Source organism: Rana temporaria, chromosome 1 (genome assembly GCF_905171775.1).
Source record: "Rana temporaria chromosome 1, aRanTem1.1, whole genome shotgun sequence".
NCBI lineage: Eukaryota > Metazoa > Chordata > Amphibia > Anura > Ranidae > Rana > Rana temporaria.
In genome coordinates this window covers 83,864,758-83,880,780 of record NC_053489.1, presented here as the reverse complement: position 1 = coordinate 83,880,780, position 16,023 = coordinate 83,864,758, and the positions used below count along the sequence as shown (strand labels likewise).

General features: G+C 45.8%; 1 protein-coding gene across 2 annotated transcripts in view; it reads right to left on the bottom strand.

Annotated features, from left to right (window-relative positions):
• Positions 1 to 3,926: 3,926 nt before the first annotated feature.
• NDUFAF2 (NADH:ubiquinone oxidoreductase complex assembly factor 2) overlaps positions 3,927 to 16,023 on the bottom strand; it is a 162,509-nt gene continuing 150,412 nt past the window's right edge. For both annotated transcript variants that reach the window (XM_040339715.1, XM_040339707.1), the window contains one exon: positions 3,927 to 4,449. In XM_040339715.1, coding sequence (XP_040195649.1) covers positions 4,213 to 4,449 — 237 coding nt within the window. In that variant the 3' untranslated portion in view covers positions 3,927 to 4,212. The remainder of the gene's footprint in view (positions 4,450 to 16,023) is intronic.

Sequence of the window (16,023 nt, the reverse complement as noted above, 5' to 3'; positions counted from 1 at the left end):
ATTCGAGGTGGAGTCTGACACTAAAGCCTCGTACACACGCTTAGATTTTTGGACGACCGACTGTCCGTTTTTTGTGGCATGCTAGTCTCATGTCGAAAGCGAAAAGGTTCAGGGCCGCTGATAGGCCAGTACAACTGACCCTGACCAAAGATAGTTATCCAGACACCCAGCCTCTGATTCCTCTCCCTCCGCTCTGTTCTTCACTTGCCAGAGAGAAGAAGCAGGGACACAAGCGGCGGCTTCGGCAGAAAAGAAAAAAGAAGCACCTGACTGACAGGAATAGTGTGTGGACAGTCCAGGCAGCAGCAGGATCAGGGAGGAAGTGACTCCTGGCTCCCGGCTAACACAGGTTTGTGTGCATGCTTGCTGGGGGGGGGGAATCAAGATCTACTACTGCAGCAGCCAGCATCTATACATTATGGCATTGGTGGCACTGTCTGCAGGTAGCACATGCGTTATGGGCCATAACGCATGTGCTACCTGCAGACAGTGCCACCCGTGCCGCCAATGCCATAATGTGCTGCAGAGACAGTGCCACCCATGCCACTGGCGGCATGGGTGGTACTGTCTGCAGGTAGCACATGCGTTACTGCCTGCACAATGTGGCATTGGCAGCATGGCATGGGTGGCACTGTCTGCAGCACAATATTGTATTGGAGGCATGGGTGGCACTGTCTGCAGGTAAAACATGTGTTACTGCCTGTAACACATTAGCTGCCTGCAGCGACAGTGCCACTTATGCCGCCAATGCTGTAATGTGCTGCCGTCAGTGCCATATTGTGCTGCAGACAGTGCCACCCATGCCGCTAATGCCATTGGCAGCATGGGTGGCACTGTCATTGCGGGCAACACATGCATTTTGGCATTAGTATCATGGCTGGCACTGTCTGCAGCACATTATGGCATTGGCGGCATGGATGAGAAAAATAATTATCACTTGTAGACAAACCTGCACTTTGTTTTAAGGCGGGGTCGGGAGTGGGGCTGAAGGAGTGACCAGGGGTGGAGCTGTAGGGGGCCCCATCAGGTAGGCTGTACGGCGACCCTTATGATTTCCATCAGCGGCCCTGAAGAGGTTACTCACCATTTGAAAATGTTTGTATGACAGAATACGACGTCAGAAGTAACGTAATGTGTTGAATAGTTTTGTATGTATTCTCTTGTTCCTGAGCATGCGTAGTTTGCTCTTACGATTTTTTCCGTACGAAAACCGTACTAAATAATACGAAAATCAGACGTGGAGTTCACATCCGACAAAAACTTTACAGTCTGCACACCCAGCTTTTGTCTGCCGAAAAAGCAAAACCGGCTGTCAAAAGCACCATACTAACTAATTAAAAATCGTCAGACAGCTCGTTTTACGAATTTTTCCATCCCATGTTCGTATCGTGTGTACGGGCCTTAAGAATGTAGGTTGAAAACTTTCTTCTGCATGGGAGTTTTGAACACGAGTGGATAAGTGGATCTTCATCTTTATATCAAAGAGGAGGTATAAGTGAATGAGGAATTTCTTAACCCCTTATGCACTGAAGAGGATTGTATGAGCTGGAGAGCAAATGTCCATTGGGTTAGAGACCTTTAGCATACAAAAAAATAAATAAGAGGATAGTGGGGGTTATTTACGAAAGGAAAATCCACTTTGCACTTGAAATTGCACATGGAAGTGCAGTCGCTGTAGATCCGAGGGGGACATGCAAGAAAAGAAAAAAAACAGCATTTTAACTTGCACATGATTGGATGATAAAATCAGCAAAGCTTCTCCTCATTTCAGATCTACAGCGACGGCACTTCCAAGTGCACTTTGCACATGTAGTGCAAAGTGGATTTGCCTTTAGTAAATGACCCCCATTGTGTTTATTTATAAACCCTACCTGGTGATCCCTGCTGTAGTTGGTGAGTACAGAGGGTGTTCCAAGTATAGACACATGGTGATCGAATAGGACATCATTGTTTGGAGAATTTTTTTTGTGAATATTTGTGGAATCACTTGGTTGGAGGACTGCACTTGCACTGGATGGTCAATTATTTTTATTTATGCACATGAAGATTCTGTCTGTTGAATTATTATATATGTACGTTTATTGATTTGCTTTGATTAATTAATTTAAGTGAATGTCATATAGAGAAGTACACTTAGCGCGGTTACAATTTATATTTTTCTCTAACACATTTGAGTCACTAGTAACTGCATAAAGTTTTTTTATAACTTTTATTTTTTTACATATTTCAAATTTTATCTTATTTCAATCACCTTTTTTCACATTCATCCATTGGTGCAGAAGTTTTATTACATATAGCCAACTTAAGTTTGAAGCAGTCAGCATTCCTAGCAATTAGTTGGACAGGAGTTTTTCAACTGATTTTTTTTTATTATTGATAATAAAACAGAGATGAAAAAGCTGCAAGGGGAGAGAAAAAAAAAAAAGATATATATATATATATATGAATCAATCATCACCATATATCATCCGACACTCATACAATTTTCTAAAACTTAAAGTTTAATGAAATGTTCTTTAAAAGTCAGAAAACATAGTGCTTTTAAGTCCCAAAGGATAATCTGTATTCCATATCAGTTATAAACAAAAAGTGCAGGAGAGACCACAATCATTGCACACCAAGGCAGCGCTCTATTAAGACGTAGTAGAACTATAGGCAAAACTTTTTTTGTTTTTTGTTTTGGATAGAGTGAGGAAGATTTATAACCCCTGTAAGGTTTATTTTTGCCCGCTTTGTCCCAATGGGGAGATTTACCTTCACTTTCTGTCCCATAGCCAAAACAGGAAGTGAAAGGAATTCCCTGCAAATTAAGGGAATCTACTGGGGCCCCCAGGTCACCAGAAATAGTGTTCCCAAAATGTATGATTTTTTACTTTCACTTATGGTAAACAGGACAAACAAAAAAATGTGAATCTCCCTAACGGGGGCACAGATAGCAATGAAAACCGACAGATTTTCTAATCCCTTTCCGTTCTAAAGGCAAAACTTATTTTTTATTGTTCGATAGTTATACCTTGAGCTTGGTGCACATCCCCTCATTTTCATACAATACACAGGACTCCCTCTCCTTTTTGCCTGGCAGGTAAACAGTGGTGGAAGACTTCCAGCTTTACCTGCCACACCCAAACCAGCCCATCCATGATAATGTGCAGGGGGGTACTTCTCTCCTGGAGACACTGTCACTTTTGAAATCAAAACAGCTGTGCCTGACTCCGCCCAAACAAGTATGCCATTTATTCACAACAGATCTGTGAAGTCCCATATTCCACTGCAGCAGGCAGACTTATAATGCTGTAATCAGCGCACTCCTAGTCCATTGACACCTTATTTAGCGCTCTTAATAAAAATCCCGTACCGAGGTACAGGCAGGGAACTGGAGGAAGAATTTACGGGAACTTTGCAGGCTCCTATGAAAAAAAATGCATTTATTTTTTTCCTGCAAACATGTGCATTTATGGTTAAGGTGAACGGCAATAAAAAGTAACGGAACATCTATAGAAAAAAAATAAAATAATAGGTTTTGAAATTTGAATTTAAATTAACCTGCAAGTCACTTGGGCTTCTGTTTTCCCCTCTGCGGGCACTGATATATTTTAGTACAGAAGGTGATGTTGGATTCTTAACAGGCATTTATCTATAGTGCTCTTTTGTAGTGAACCGCTATGCAATACTCTAGCAAAACCTCCTGAAGAAGCCATATTCAGTCGAAACGTGTGTTTATATACTGTGCCATACACAAAATTGGATTTATAAAAAATCTATTGATATATATATACATATATATACACACATCTCTTTGAGAAAAATATTTTAATGATTTAAATAACAATAGATTTTTTATAAATCCAATTTTGTGTATGGCACCTTTTTAAAATCCTGTCTTTACCTCCTCAGTAATTTGTAGAAGTAAGGATGTAAATGAGGGCTGAACAGATAAATATATTATTAGCAGAATAATGGTTAACATGTTTAACTTTCTATGAAAAATTCCCCATTTTACCTTTTTAACATACAAAAACACAAAGAATTGTGATGTTTAACTCAGTACTCTAGAAAGCACATAGCTTTTGGCTTGAGCTTTACAATTTGGATAACTAGCTCAATAAAGATTTTGATGGTATAAATATTGTACATTGTTGCTTTCAGTAGAAATATTAAACAGAAATGTGTTCCTGAACAAGGAAGCACACCCCTGTTTTCCAGAAGCTTTGGCTACTTTTTCTGCGGGTTCCAGGAGCCAGGTTCAAATGTGCTAGCAGTACTAGATGGTTCTTCAGAGGCCGTGTGTTTGCTATAAACTGGAGCAGAGGCGTGTCCTTTAATCTGTGTTTTCATTGGACTGTTGAGAGGTCCTTTGTCTTCGATACTCTGCAGATGTTTTTCCTGCTGGATAAGAGCCTGTGCTTTGGCACCTACTTCCCGTCTTGCTTGCTCATTCCTGAGGATTTCCTAATATGAAAAACAATATCTAATTAAACATTTCAAATGTATGTGTGAACATGAAAAGGACATTTAATTTATATTTTGAATGTGAGGAATGCTGCGGTTAACCGGGTAGTTTAAAGTGAACTTCAGTTTGGATACAAATTTACATGATTTGATGTTGTGTACCCTGAATATTCATCATTTGATTTACAAGAAGTAAGAAGTTGTAGAAGTTACCTTTCCACCTTTAATAAAATAAACACATTTATAAGCACTAGAAGAGCTAGAAAATAAATCTAAAAGAGAAAACCGATTATAATTTTTCTGGGAAAAGAACTTTATAGTTTTCCTGTAGCAAATATTTCTAAGTAGCCAATGAACATTTTTCATGTATTAACTCCTAAGCCTAGTATACACTAGTAGCTTTTTTTTGTTCATCCAAAACTGACGGCTCAAGAGGAGCCGCTATACTAACTATTCGATGTTGGTACAGCAATCCCCCCTGTTGTGCCATCTTGTTTTGACAGGGTCCTCCCCGCTAGAACACTCCAGTCAGCACCCTCAGACATTGGCTGCAGTACACATGGGTTGAATGTCGGCCTGTTTCTATGGAGCCGTCAGATGCCGCCCAACATTCGGCCCGTATGTACTAGGCTTTAAAGTAGACCTGTCTGTAACAAGTCTGCCAAGGACACACCCTGCCACACCACCATAAAAAAAAAGTGCCAATATTGATTGGGTAAACCTGTCGGTGCTTTTTTCCCCCCCTAACAATATTATTGTTCAGTGTTATTGGCATTTCAAAATCGCGAAAGGAAGCAATAGTGGAAGTTTAGAGGTTGAATGAAAGGGTTCGTTCAGTAGTATAGCAGTTAAATTGTACATTTATAATAAAACATCTATATGAAATAGAATCAGTAAGGAAACAATCAGATCACAAATGTCATAATAATGAAATATGATTACTGCAAATAATAAAATAGTGATATTATATATATATATATATATATATATATATATATATATATATATATATATATATACGTGCGTGTGTGCGACATGCCATAAATGTGTCATTTTGTTGGGGGTGCTGTTGTTACATCCACACAATATAGCATATTCCTCTGCTATATTATATTATAGTGGTATAATCAAAATTATATTTTCTGTGTCCTGTATTCTCAATGATATGGAATTTACAGGCACGTTAAAAAAATCCAAGGCACTCTCATTGAAGTCTATGGGGGCCAAAAATGCCCAAATCTGCCTGAAAAGATTTACCTGTACTTTTTCAATTAATAGGCATCTAGTAACAGGTGCCTGAGCATGGAAATATGAACAGTCATCAAGCTACAGTAGGTGTTTGTGATATTGTGCTTTTAGCAGGACAGCGTCGCGCTGATACTCGGCGACAGGGTGCCGAGATCTTGCCGACATCTCACACTCACTGGAATAGTGACAGCACATCCCAGCAAGCGCGTCATAGAAGCGACGGGAGATCCGACTTGGATTCCCGCCAATTCTACACGTGTGCGGCGTTTGTTATGAATCCTGAGGGGGAAGTCCCCGCCGGATTTTAAATAAAAATCCGGCATGGGTCCCCCCCTCAGGAGCATACCGGGCCCTTAGGTCTGTTATGGGTTGTAAGGAGAGCCCCCCTACGCCGAAAAAAACGGCGTAGGGGGTCCCCCTACAATCCATACCAGACCCGTATCCAAAGCACGCTACCCGGCCAGCCAGGAAGGGAGTGGGGACGAGCGAGCGCCCCCCCCCCCCTCCTGAGCCGTACCAGGCTGCATGCCCTCAACATGGGGGGGTTGGGTGCTCTGGGGCAGGGGGGCGCACTGCGGCCCCCCACCTCAGAGCACCCTGTCCCCATGTTGATGAGGACAGGGCCCCTTCCCGACAACCCTGGCCGTTGGTTGTCGGGGTATGCGGGCGGGAGGCTTATCGGAATCTGGGAGCCCCCTTTAATAAGGGGGCCCCCAGATACCGGCCCCCCCACCCTAAGTGAATGAGTATGGGGTACATCGTACCCCTACCCATTCACCTGCAAGAAAAGTGGTAAAAACACAAATAAACCACACAGTGTATTAAAATATTTTATTTTTCTGCTCCGGAGGCCGCCCCCTGTCTTCTTTATTAGCTCTTTTACCAGGGGGGGGCTTCTTCTTTGACGTCTTCGGGTGGGTGGGGGCCGCCGTCTGGTTCTCTTCCACCGTCGGGGGGGGGTGGCTTTTAAAAAAGCCCCCACCCCCCCGGCGGGTTTCCTCCGACGTCTTCGGCGGGGCTCTTCTTCTTCCGCTATCCCAACGGGTCTTCTCCGCTATCCGGGGGGTCTCGCCGCTCTCCGCTGTTGACTCGTCGCACCCCGGTTCTTCGTCTCGCAGTCCGGTCCCTTCTTCCGTGCTGTACGTCTTCTTCCGCGCTGTGACGTCATGTTCTTCACTTCTCTTCTTCTCCCGATGTTGACTCGCCGGTCCTCCTCGCTGAAATGACGGATGCGCGCCTTGCATCGGACCTATATAGGCCTCACAGTCCCATCATGCTCTGTACCCACCCATGTGATACCTACCACGTGGTAGGTATCACATGGGTAGGTACAGAGCATGATGGGACTGTGAGGCCTATATAGGTCCGATGCAAGGCGCGCATCCGTCATTTCAGCGAGGAGGACCGGCGAGTCAACATCGGGAGAAGAAGAGAAGTGAAGAACATGACGTCACAGCGCGGAAGAAGACGTACAGCACGGAAGAAGGGACCGGACTGCGAGACGAAGAACTGGGGTGCGACGAGTCAACAGCGGCGAGACCCCCCGGATAGCGGAGAAGACCCGTCGGGATAGCGGAAGAAGAAGAGCCCCGCCGAAGACGCCGGAGGAAACCCGCCGGGGGGGTGGGGGCTTTTTTAAAAGCCCCCCCCCCCCGGCGGTGGAAGAGAACCAGACGGCGGCCCCCACCCACCCGAAGACGTCAAAGAAGAAGCCCCCCCCTGGTAAAAGAGCTAATAAAGAAGACAGGGGGCGGCCTCCGGAGCAGAAAAATAAAATATTTTAATACACTGTGTGGTTTATTTGTGTTTTTACCACTTTTCTTGCAGGTGAATGGGTAGGGGTACGATGTACCCCATACTCATTCACTTAGGGTGGGGGGGCCGGTATCTGGGGGCCCCCTTATTAAAGGGGGCTCCCAGATTCCGATAAGCCTCCCGCCCGCATACCCCGACAACCAACGGCCAGGGTTGTCGGGAAGGGGCCCTGTCCTCATCAACATGGGGACAGGGTGCTCTGAGGTGGGGGGCCGCAGTGCACCCCCCTGCCCCAGAGCACCCAACCCCCCCATGTTGAGGGCATGCAGCCTGGTACGGCTCAGGAGGGGGGGGGGGCGCTCGCTCGTCCCCACTCCCTTCCTGGCTGGCCGGGTAGCGTGCTTTGGATACGGGTCTGGTATGGATTGTAGGGGGACCCCCTACGCCGTTTTTTTCGGCGTAGGGGGGCTCTCCTTACAACCCATAACAGACCTAAGGGCCCGGTATGCTCCTGAGGGGGGGACCCATGCCGGATTTTTATTTAAAATCCGGCGGGGACTTCCCCCTCAGGATTCATAACAAACGCCGCACACGTGTAGAATTGGCGGGAATCCAAGTCGGATCTCCCGTCGCTTCTATGACGGCTCTGTCTCCATCGCGGCAAGCCAGCTCGGCGCTGGCTCCCGCGATGGGGCTCGTAGGTGCTCAATCTCGCCGAGAAAGAGAGCGAGATTGACACAAAATCGGGTTCACCTACTGTAAGAAACACTCAAGATATTAATGATTAGAGGAACTGAATTTATTCACTCTTGAGAAGAGGAGAATAAGGGGGGATTATGATCAACATGTACAAATATATAAGGGGTCCATACAGTGAACTTGGTGTGGAGTTATTCACTTTACGGTCAACACCGAGGACACAAGGGCACTCTTTACCTCTAGAGGAAAAAAGAGATTTATAGCTGGATTCAGGTAGGGCGGCTTAATTTTGAGGAGGCGTAGCGTATCGCATATACGCTACGCCGCCGTAAGTCAGAGAAGCAAGTACTGTATTCACAAAGCACTTGCCTCCTAAGTTACGGCGGCGTAGCATAAATGGGCCGGCCTAAGCGCATCTAATGCTAATGAGGAACAGGGAGGGCGTGTTTTATGTAAATGATTCGTGACCTGACGTAATTGACGTTTTTTACGAACGGCGCATGCGCCGTTCGTGGACATATCCCAGTGTGCATTGCTCCAAAGTATGCCGCAAGGACGTATTGGTTTTCGACGTGAACGTAAATTACGTCCAGCCCCATTCACGGACGACTTACGCAAACGACGTAAAATGTTCAAATTTTGACGCGAGAACGACGGCCATACTTAACATTGGCTAGGCCAGCTATTTGTTCGACTAACTTTACGCCGGAAAAAGCCTTACGTAAACGACGTAAAAAATGCGCCGGGAGCACGTACGTTTCTGAATCGGCGTATCTAGTCATTTGCATATTCTACGTCGAACTCAACGGAAGCGCCACCTACCGGCCAGCGTAAATATGCACCCTAAGATACGACGGTGTAGGAGACTTACGCCGCTCGTATCTTAGCCTAATTTAAGCGTATCTGGTTTCCAGAGTTTTCGCAGAGATACCTCACATGTGTGGTTTGAACACCGTTTTCATATGTGGGCGGGACTTACGTATGCGTTCGCTTTCTGCATGCGAGCACACGGGGACAGGGGCGCTTTAAAAAAAAAAAAAGATTTTTTGTACTCGCAGTAAAATCTTTTTCTCTGTAGTCCATGGACGGACACAGCCTTCTCAAGTCTTGACAAGTGGGGGTTATGTTCCTGTTCACAGGAGAGGACTAGGCAGAAACATGTTAGATAATGAAATGCATGCAACTTAAAACAGAGTTGAACAGCCCCGCCCAGACGGCGGTCCCTCCGGACATAATCCTCCTCCCTGCAGCAAGTAGCCTCAGTTCGTAGCAAGCAGTACAAACCTAAAAAGGAGGTGTGGGTGCTGTGTCCGTCCATGGACGACAGAGAAAAGGATTTTACGGTGAGTACAAAAAAAATGCTATTTTCTCTTCTCGTCCATGGATGGACACAGCCTTCTCAAGTCTTGACAAGTGGGACGTCCCCAAGCAGTGTCAAAAAACAGGGGTGGGAACAGTATCAGTAAAAAACAAACAACTTCACCCCAAACAAGCAGAGCTCCTCAACGGAGGAGGTGCAACTTTAAACAGCCGCCTGCAACTAACTTTGCGGCCGAAACAAGCATCAGAAGATGCACTCACATCAACCTCGTAAAATTTGAAAAAGGTGTGAACGGACGACCATGTCTTACATACCTGTGAGACATACGCTTGATGTTGGAAAGCCCAGTAAGCACCAATTGCCCTGGTCGAATGTGCCGTGACCGGAAAGGGGGGTGCCCGCCCCTTAAGAGCATAGGCCTGTATGACTGTCTGCCTGATCCACCGAGAAATGGTGGCCGACGAGACCGTCAGGCCCTTTTGTGGACTAGATATCGACACAAAAAGTTCAGAAACATTCATACTATATTGGACCAATATATATTTTTTTTTTTCCAAACATGAGAACTCGTAAGAAACGGTTCACACAGGGGCAGCGCGACTTTGGGAGGCAACTTGAACACGACTTGAGTATGAATCACAACGCGACTTACGTGACTTGAAGTCGCCTCCAGGAGGGGGAACTCAACGCCAAATCCAAGAGCATACCAGGCCCTTAGGTCTGGTATGGATTTCAAGGGGAACCCCCTAGGATGAAAAAACGGCGTGGGGGTCCCCCCCAAATCCATACCAGACCCTTATCCGAGCACGCAGACCAGCCGGTCAGGAAAGGGGGTGGGGACGAGCGAGTGCCCCCCCTCCTGAACCGTACCAGACGGCATGCCCTCAACGTGGGGGGGTGGGTGCTTTGGGGCAGGGGGGCGCCCTGGGGACAAGGGCCTCTTCCCAACAACCCTGGCCATTGGTTGTCGGGGTCTGGGGGCGGGGGGCTTATCGGAATCTGGGAGCCCCCTTTAATAAGGGGGCCCCTAGATCCCAGCCCCCACCCTATGTGAATGAGTATGGGGTACATCGTACCCCTACCCATTCCCTTCTGCCGGGCTCCACCGCTGTCTTCTTTCAGCTCTTTTACCAGCGGGGGGCCAGTCTTCTCCCTTCTTCGGGGGGGGGTCTTCAAAGTTGAAAGAAGATCCCCCGAAGAAGGGAGAAGACCGGGCCCCCGCTGGTAAAAGACAGAAGGGAGAAGTCGGAAAGACCCCCGAAGTCGGAAGAAGACCCCCGGAGCTGCCTAATAAACTACTTTAAAAACCTGTGCTTTTTTATTGACATTTTTCTTTCACCAGGTGAATGGGTAGGGGTACAATGTACCCCATACTCATTCACATAGGGTGGGGGGCTGGGATCTGGGGGCCCCCTTATAAAGGGGGCTCCCAGATTCCGATAAGCCCCCCGCCCGCAGACCCTGACAACCAATGGCCAGGGTTGTCGGGAAGAGGCCCTTGTCCCCATGAACATGGGGACAAGGTGCTTTGGTGCTTTGGGGCGGGGGGGCCGCAGGGCGCCCCCTTGCCCCAAAGCACCCCCGTTTTTTCGGCGTAGGGGGTTCCCCTTGAAATCCATACCAGACCTAAGGGCCTGGTATGCCTTTGGAGGGGGAACCCATGCCAGTTTTTTATTTTAAATTGGTCGTGGAGTTCCCCTGTGGGAGGGAGGGGCTTGCCTTAGAACATGTTCACATTGGGGCGACTTCCTGTAAAGTTGCCTCACTGTGAACGGGGATCCGACTTGGAGGCGACTTCCATTGAAATCAATGGGTACAAGTCACCTACAAGTCGGATTGAAGTAGTACAGGAACCTTTTTTCAAGTCGGAGGGACTGCAGTAGTGTACATTAAGACTTCACTTACATTAATTTCTTCATGCAGCGCGACTTGAGGCGACTAGGGGCGACCTGAAGTCAGATCTCAGGTCGCCCCTGTGTGAACCGGCTCTAAGGGAAATCATTTCGTACATCTCCACTTTTACCAGTTTTCATAACCATCCACATGAGACTGAATCTTCCTAAAACATTGTGAATAGTTTCTATTTTTTATGAATAAAATGAGGAATACCGACCTATTTATTTATATTTTATGAAAAAGTCCACCCAGTGATGGCAACGATCTGCCAGTTACTGCAAGGCTCTAAGGGCTTTACAAAGCAATTTGTTGCTTATGATGGCAGTAAAATACAGAAGGGAGACCAGTCTACATTGTGATTGAAAGAATCCAAACACATTTTGCGTTTTAATTATTATAATTGATCAAAGGTTGTTTGCTTCGAAATTGAATTTGAAAAAAATTAGGGCTGACATTGATTTGGCAACTGTTTACATTTCAGCTGGCAGTAGCACAAAAAAAGCGGCTTTTTCTACAGCCTCTCTTGGATGCTCTTTACTGTTCTGAGCAGAACCCCCACTGTGGCCTAACTGTAACTTTCTCGTTTTGGAGAGATCAAAGCTTATTATGATGGGCATAAAGGTATTTGTAGTTCCATATAACTTTGTGTGAAGATCTTCCAAGCCGCTGCCTTTAGAGCTGCAACAGCAATCCTCCGGAGTGCAGGCATGGCCCACTCCCAGCCAGCAAAGTCCAAGCACACGGTTACAGAAGCTGCACAAATATATAATGTACTTTATTTTAATTTAACAATCAGCAGACAACAGGAGCCAGCGATCATCTGAAACAAACACTTCAATATAATATATGGCCAAAAGTTTGTGAAAACCAGATCACATTTATATTAGTTTGTTGGAAATTCCATTCCAAAACCTTGGACGTTATTATGGAGTGGAAGCCTCCTCCATGTGTGGCTATAACAGCTTCCACTCTTCTATGAAGGCTTTCCACAGGAGTTTGGAGGGAATTCTGTGGGAATTTGTGCTCATTCAGCTAAAATGCATTTGTAAGGTCAGGTACTAATGTTAGATGTGAAGACATGATATACATTCCAGATCAATAAAAAAATTGCAACAAGCATATATTGATTGGTTTGTGCAAAAGTTGTCTACAAAACTATGGGAAAGATTTATGGAATTTTTTTAACTAGTAATGGCAGTGATCTGCGATTTTTAGTGACAGGCACAGAAGACACCTATGACAAATTTTTGGGACCATTGACATTTATACAGCGATCAGTGCTATATGCTAAATGCACTGAGTAAATGTCACTGACAGGGAAGGGGTTAACACTAGGGGCGATCAAGGGGGTTAAATGTGCTCCCTAGTTAGTGTTTCTAACTGTATGGGGATGGGACTGACTGGGGGAGCAGACATATCGTTGCTCCTACTTACTAGAAGCAAACGGTAAGTCTCCTCTCCCCTGACAGAACAGGGATTTGTGTGTTTACACACACAAATCTCCGTTCTAGCTCTCATTCCCGCAACCGCTGGGGGACGCCCGCGATCGCGCCCGATGGCCACGTGCATAGGGTCCCCACTGTTCCGCAGGCATGCCCCTCCGGAAACTCTTAAAGGGGAAGACATACCCTATGGCGTTTTGCGGGAACGTGCCACTTTGCCGATGTATATTGGCGTGAGCCAGTCGGCAAGTGGTTAAACCGGGCACATTTAAAGCGGGAGTTCCGCGGCAAAACAGTTTTTTTTAAAGAGCATTTTGAAACGCTGGTGGTACAAAGTAATTAGTACTCACCAGTCTAATCCTCATAGCCGCAGGCATGGCGATATCCCTCCGAAAGATGAGTTATAAAATATTCTCATGGACATTGCCATCTTTAGTCAGGGCACTCTGAAGCCCTCCTGCAGTATCTTCCGGGATGCGGTGAATGCTGTCCCAGCATTCACCGCTCTATCCCGCGCATGCGCAGTGTGACGGCGAGGCGCGCCGTCAACACTGCAGAGTTGCTAGGACAACGGCCGGCAGCGTCCTGAAAAGTCAGGTGACGTTCGAAAGATCGCGAGATTGCTCCTCTGGCTGCTGTGTCTCGTCACCGTCCAGAGACACACGTGTTAGCTCCCAAAATCCTTTGCGGAGCTAACCGACACGCCCATTCCCGAACCCCTACAACCCGGATGTGCCTGCTCGAGATGCTGCAAAGGGGGTATGTAGATTTTTATATTTTTTTTGAACCGCCAAATCGTCAGGTACAGCGGGGGGAGTATTATATTAAACAAAGTGACCTAATAGGGTGAACCTCCGCTTTAAGTATGCAGGCTTCCGGGCTAAAGCTGTCCACATAGACCATCTTCTGCACCACCATTGACGTTATCCCTTCCATGCTGCGTGTCACGAGTACTTTAAGCCACGCTTCAAGATTGCTCTACTACAGGGTAGTCTTCCCGGTGATTATTGCAGACTGACAGCGGTGAGAGCCAGCGGTACGGAGAATGTTCTATGTGGACAGCTTTATCCCAGATCCCTGCATACTTAGATGTGCCTCTTTTAATCATCAACCATGTGAGTTGCTAATTGTTGTACCTTCATTTAATGTAACCATATTGCTACACTTAGAGGCGGCTCTCTTCTCTTTTATACTCTTAACTCCTGCTGGATTTATATTCTAATCCCCTTGTGGAGGCTTCCATTTGTGGATGGAGATTTTATGGTAACACAATCTATCACATTGCTATAATCTTTTTAAACTATAAACTGAAAGACGTATGAACAAATGGTTGTGGAATGAATCATCTGAGTTACCATTATTTCGTATGAGGAAATTTGCTTTGATATACGAGTGCTTTGGATTACAAGCATGTTTCCGAAAAAATAATTATGCTCGCAATCCAAGGTTTTACTGTACTTTCCTATCTATTTTCTAATACTAGCTGCATAAGGATTAAACATGGTCAATGTTGATTGAGAGAGAAGTTCTGCTTTAAGTTCCTTCACACCAAATATGTCCTAATGGAGCTGGCTTTGTGCACAGGAGAACAGTCTTGCTGGAATGGAAAAGGGCCTTCCCAAAACTGTTATCAGAAGCAATATTGACTAAAATCTCTTTGTATGCTGTAGCTTTAACCGAACCATTCACTGCAAACACCTAAACTCAATTAGGAGTTACATACTTTTGACTATAAAGTGTACAGTACATCATTAGAGAACTATGGGGGCTTCCATTGCGGACCTCCTAAAGATGCTTCTTGTTTAGACACATCTTATGAGGTGACATGTGTGCTCCTGCTCAGTCACATGCACCCCTGGTGGATGTCTTGCCTACATATGTGCAGGCATGGTCCACCATTTTCAGAAGCTAGTAAAGGACAATGGGTAGCCGACACTGCAAATGCATGTAGATGGCAGAAATGGCAGAAAGAGGCTGGAAAACATCAAAATCCCTGAAATGCTTTTTGGTTTATGATGGTGCTTTAAAAAAAGTCCCCCAGTTTAAATCACAGCTAAACCCCATCTTAAGCTTCAGCCCATCTTTTGGCGGGTCACTTGATGGAGTGGGGTCTTTCCTCTTTTCAAGTGTCATTGGGCCTTGTTAATGATTTCCTGTGCTCACAAAAAGTAAATTAAATGACAAAGGGCCCCATTTAACCACTTAAGGACCGCCTCCTGCACATATACGTCGGCAGAATGGCACGGCTGGGCACATGTACGTACAGGTACGTCCTGTACCAGTACCCAGCCGTGGGTCGCGGGCGCGCTCCCGCAACCCGGTCCGAAGCTCCGGGACCGCAGGACCCGATCGCCACTGGAATCCCGCAATCGGTCCCCAGAGCTGAAGAACGGGGAGAGCCGTGTGTAAACACGGCTTCCCCGTTCTTCACTGTGGCGGCAGCATCGATCGTGTCATCCCTTTTATATTGGGACACAATCGATGATGTCACACCTACAGCCACACCCCCCTACAGTTGTAAACACACTTCAGGTCACACATAACCCCATCAGCGCCCATCAGTGGTTAACTCCCAAACTGCAATTGTAATTTTCACAATAAACAATGCATTTTAAATGCATTTTTTGCTGTGAAAATGACAATGGTCCCAAAAATGTGTCAAAATTGTCCGAAGTGTCCGCCATAATGTCGCAGTCACGAAAAAAATCGCAGATCGCCGCCATTAGTAGTAATAAAAAAATTATTAATTAAAATGCATTAAAACTATCCCCTATTTTGTAAACGCTATAAATTTTGCACAAACCAACCGATAAACGCTTATTGCGATTTTTTTTTACCAAAAATAGAAAAAAAAATGTTTTATATATTTTTGGGGGATATTTATTATAGCAAAAAGTAAAAAATATTGAATTTTTTTCAAAATTGTCGCTCTATTTTTGTTTATAGCGCAAAAAATAAAAACCGCAGAGGTGATCAAATACCACCAAAAGAAAGCTCTATTTGTGGGGAAAAAAGAACGCCAATTTTGTTTGGGAGCCACATCGCACGACTGCGCAATTGTCAGTTAAAGTGACGCAGTGCCGAATCGCAAAAAGGGGTAAGGTCCTTTAGCTGCATTTTGGTCCGGGTCTTAAGTGGTTAACGTTGGAGAACTAGTGTTGGATGGAAGGGCAACGTGTCTGCAGGGGACAGTCCTACAGGGAAGGTGATATT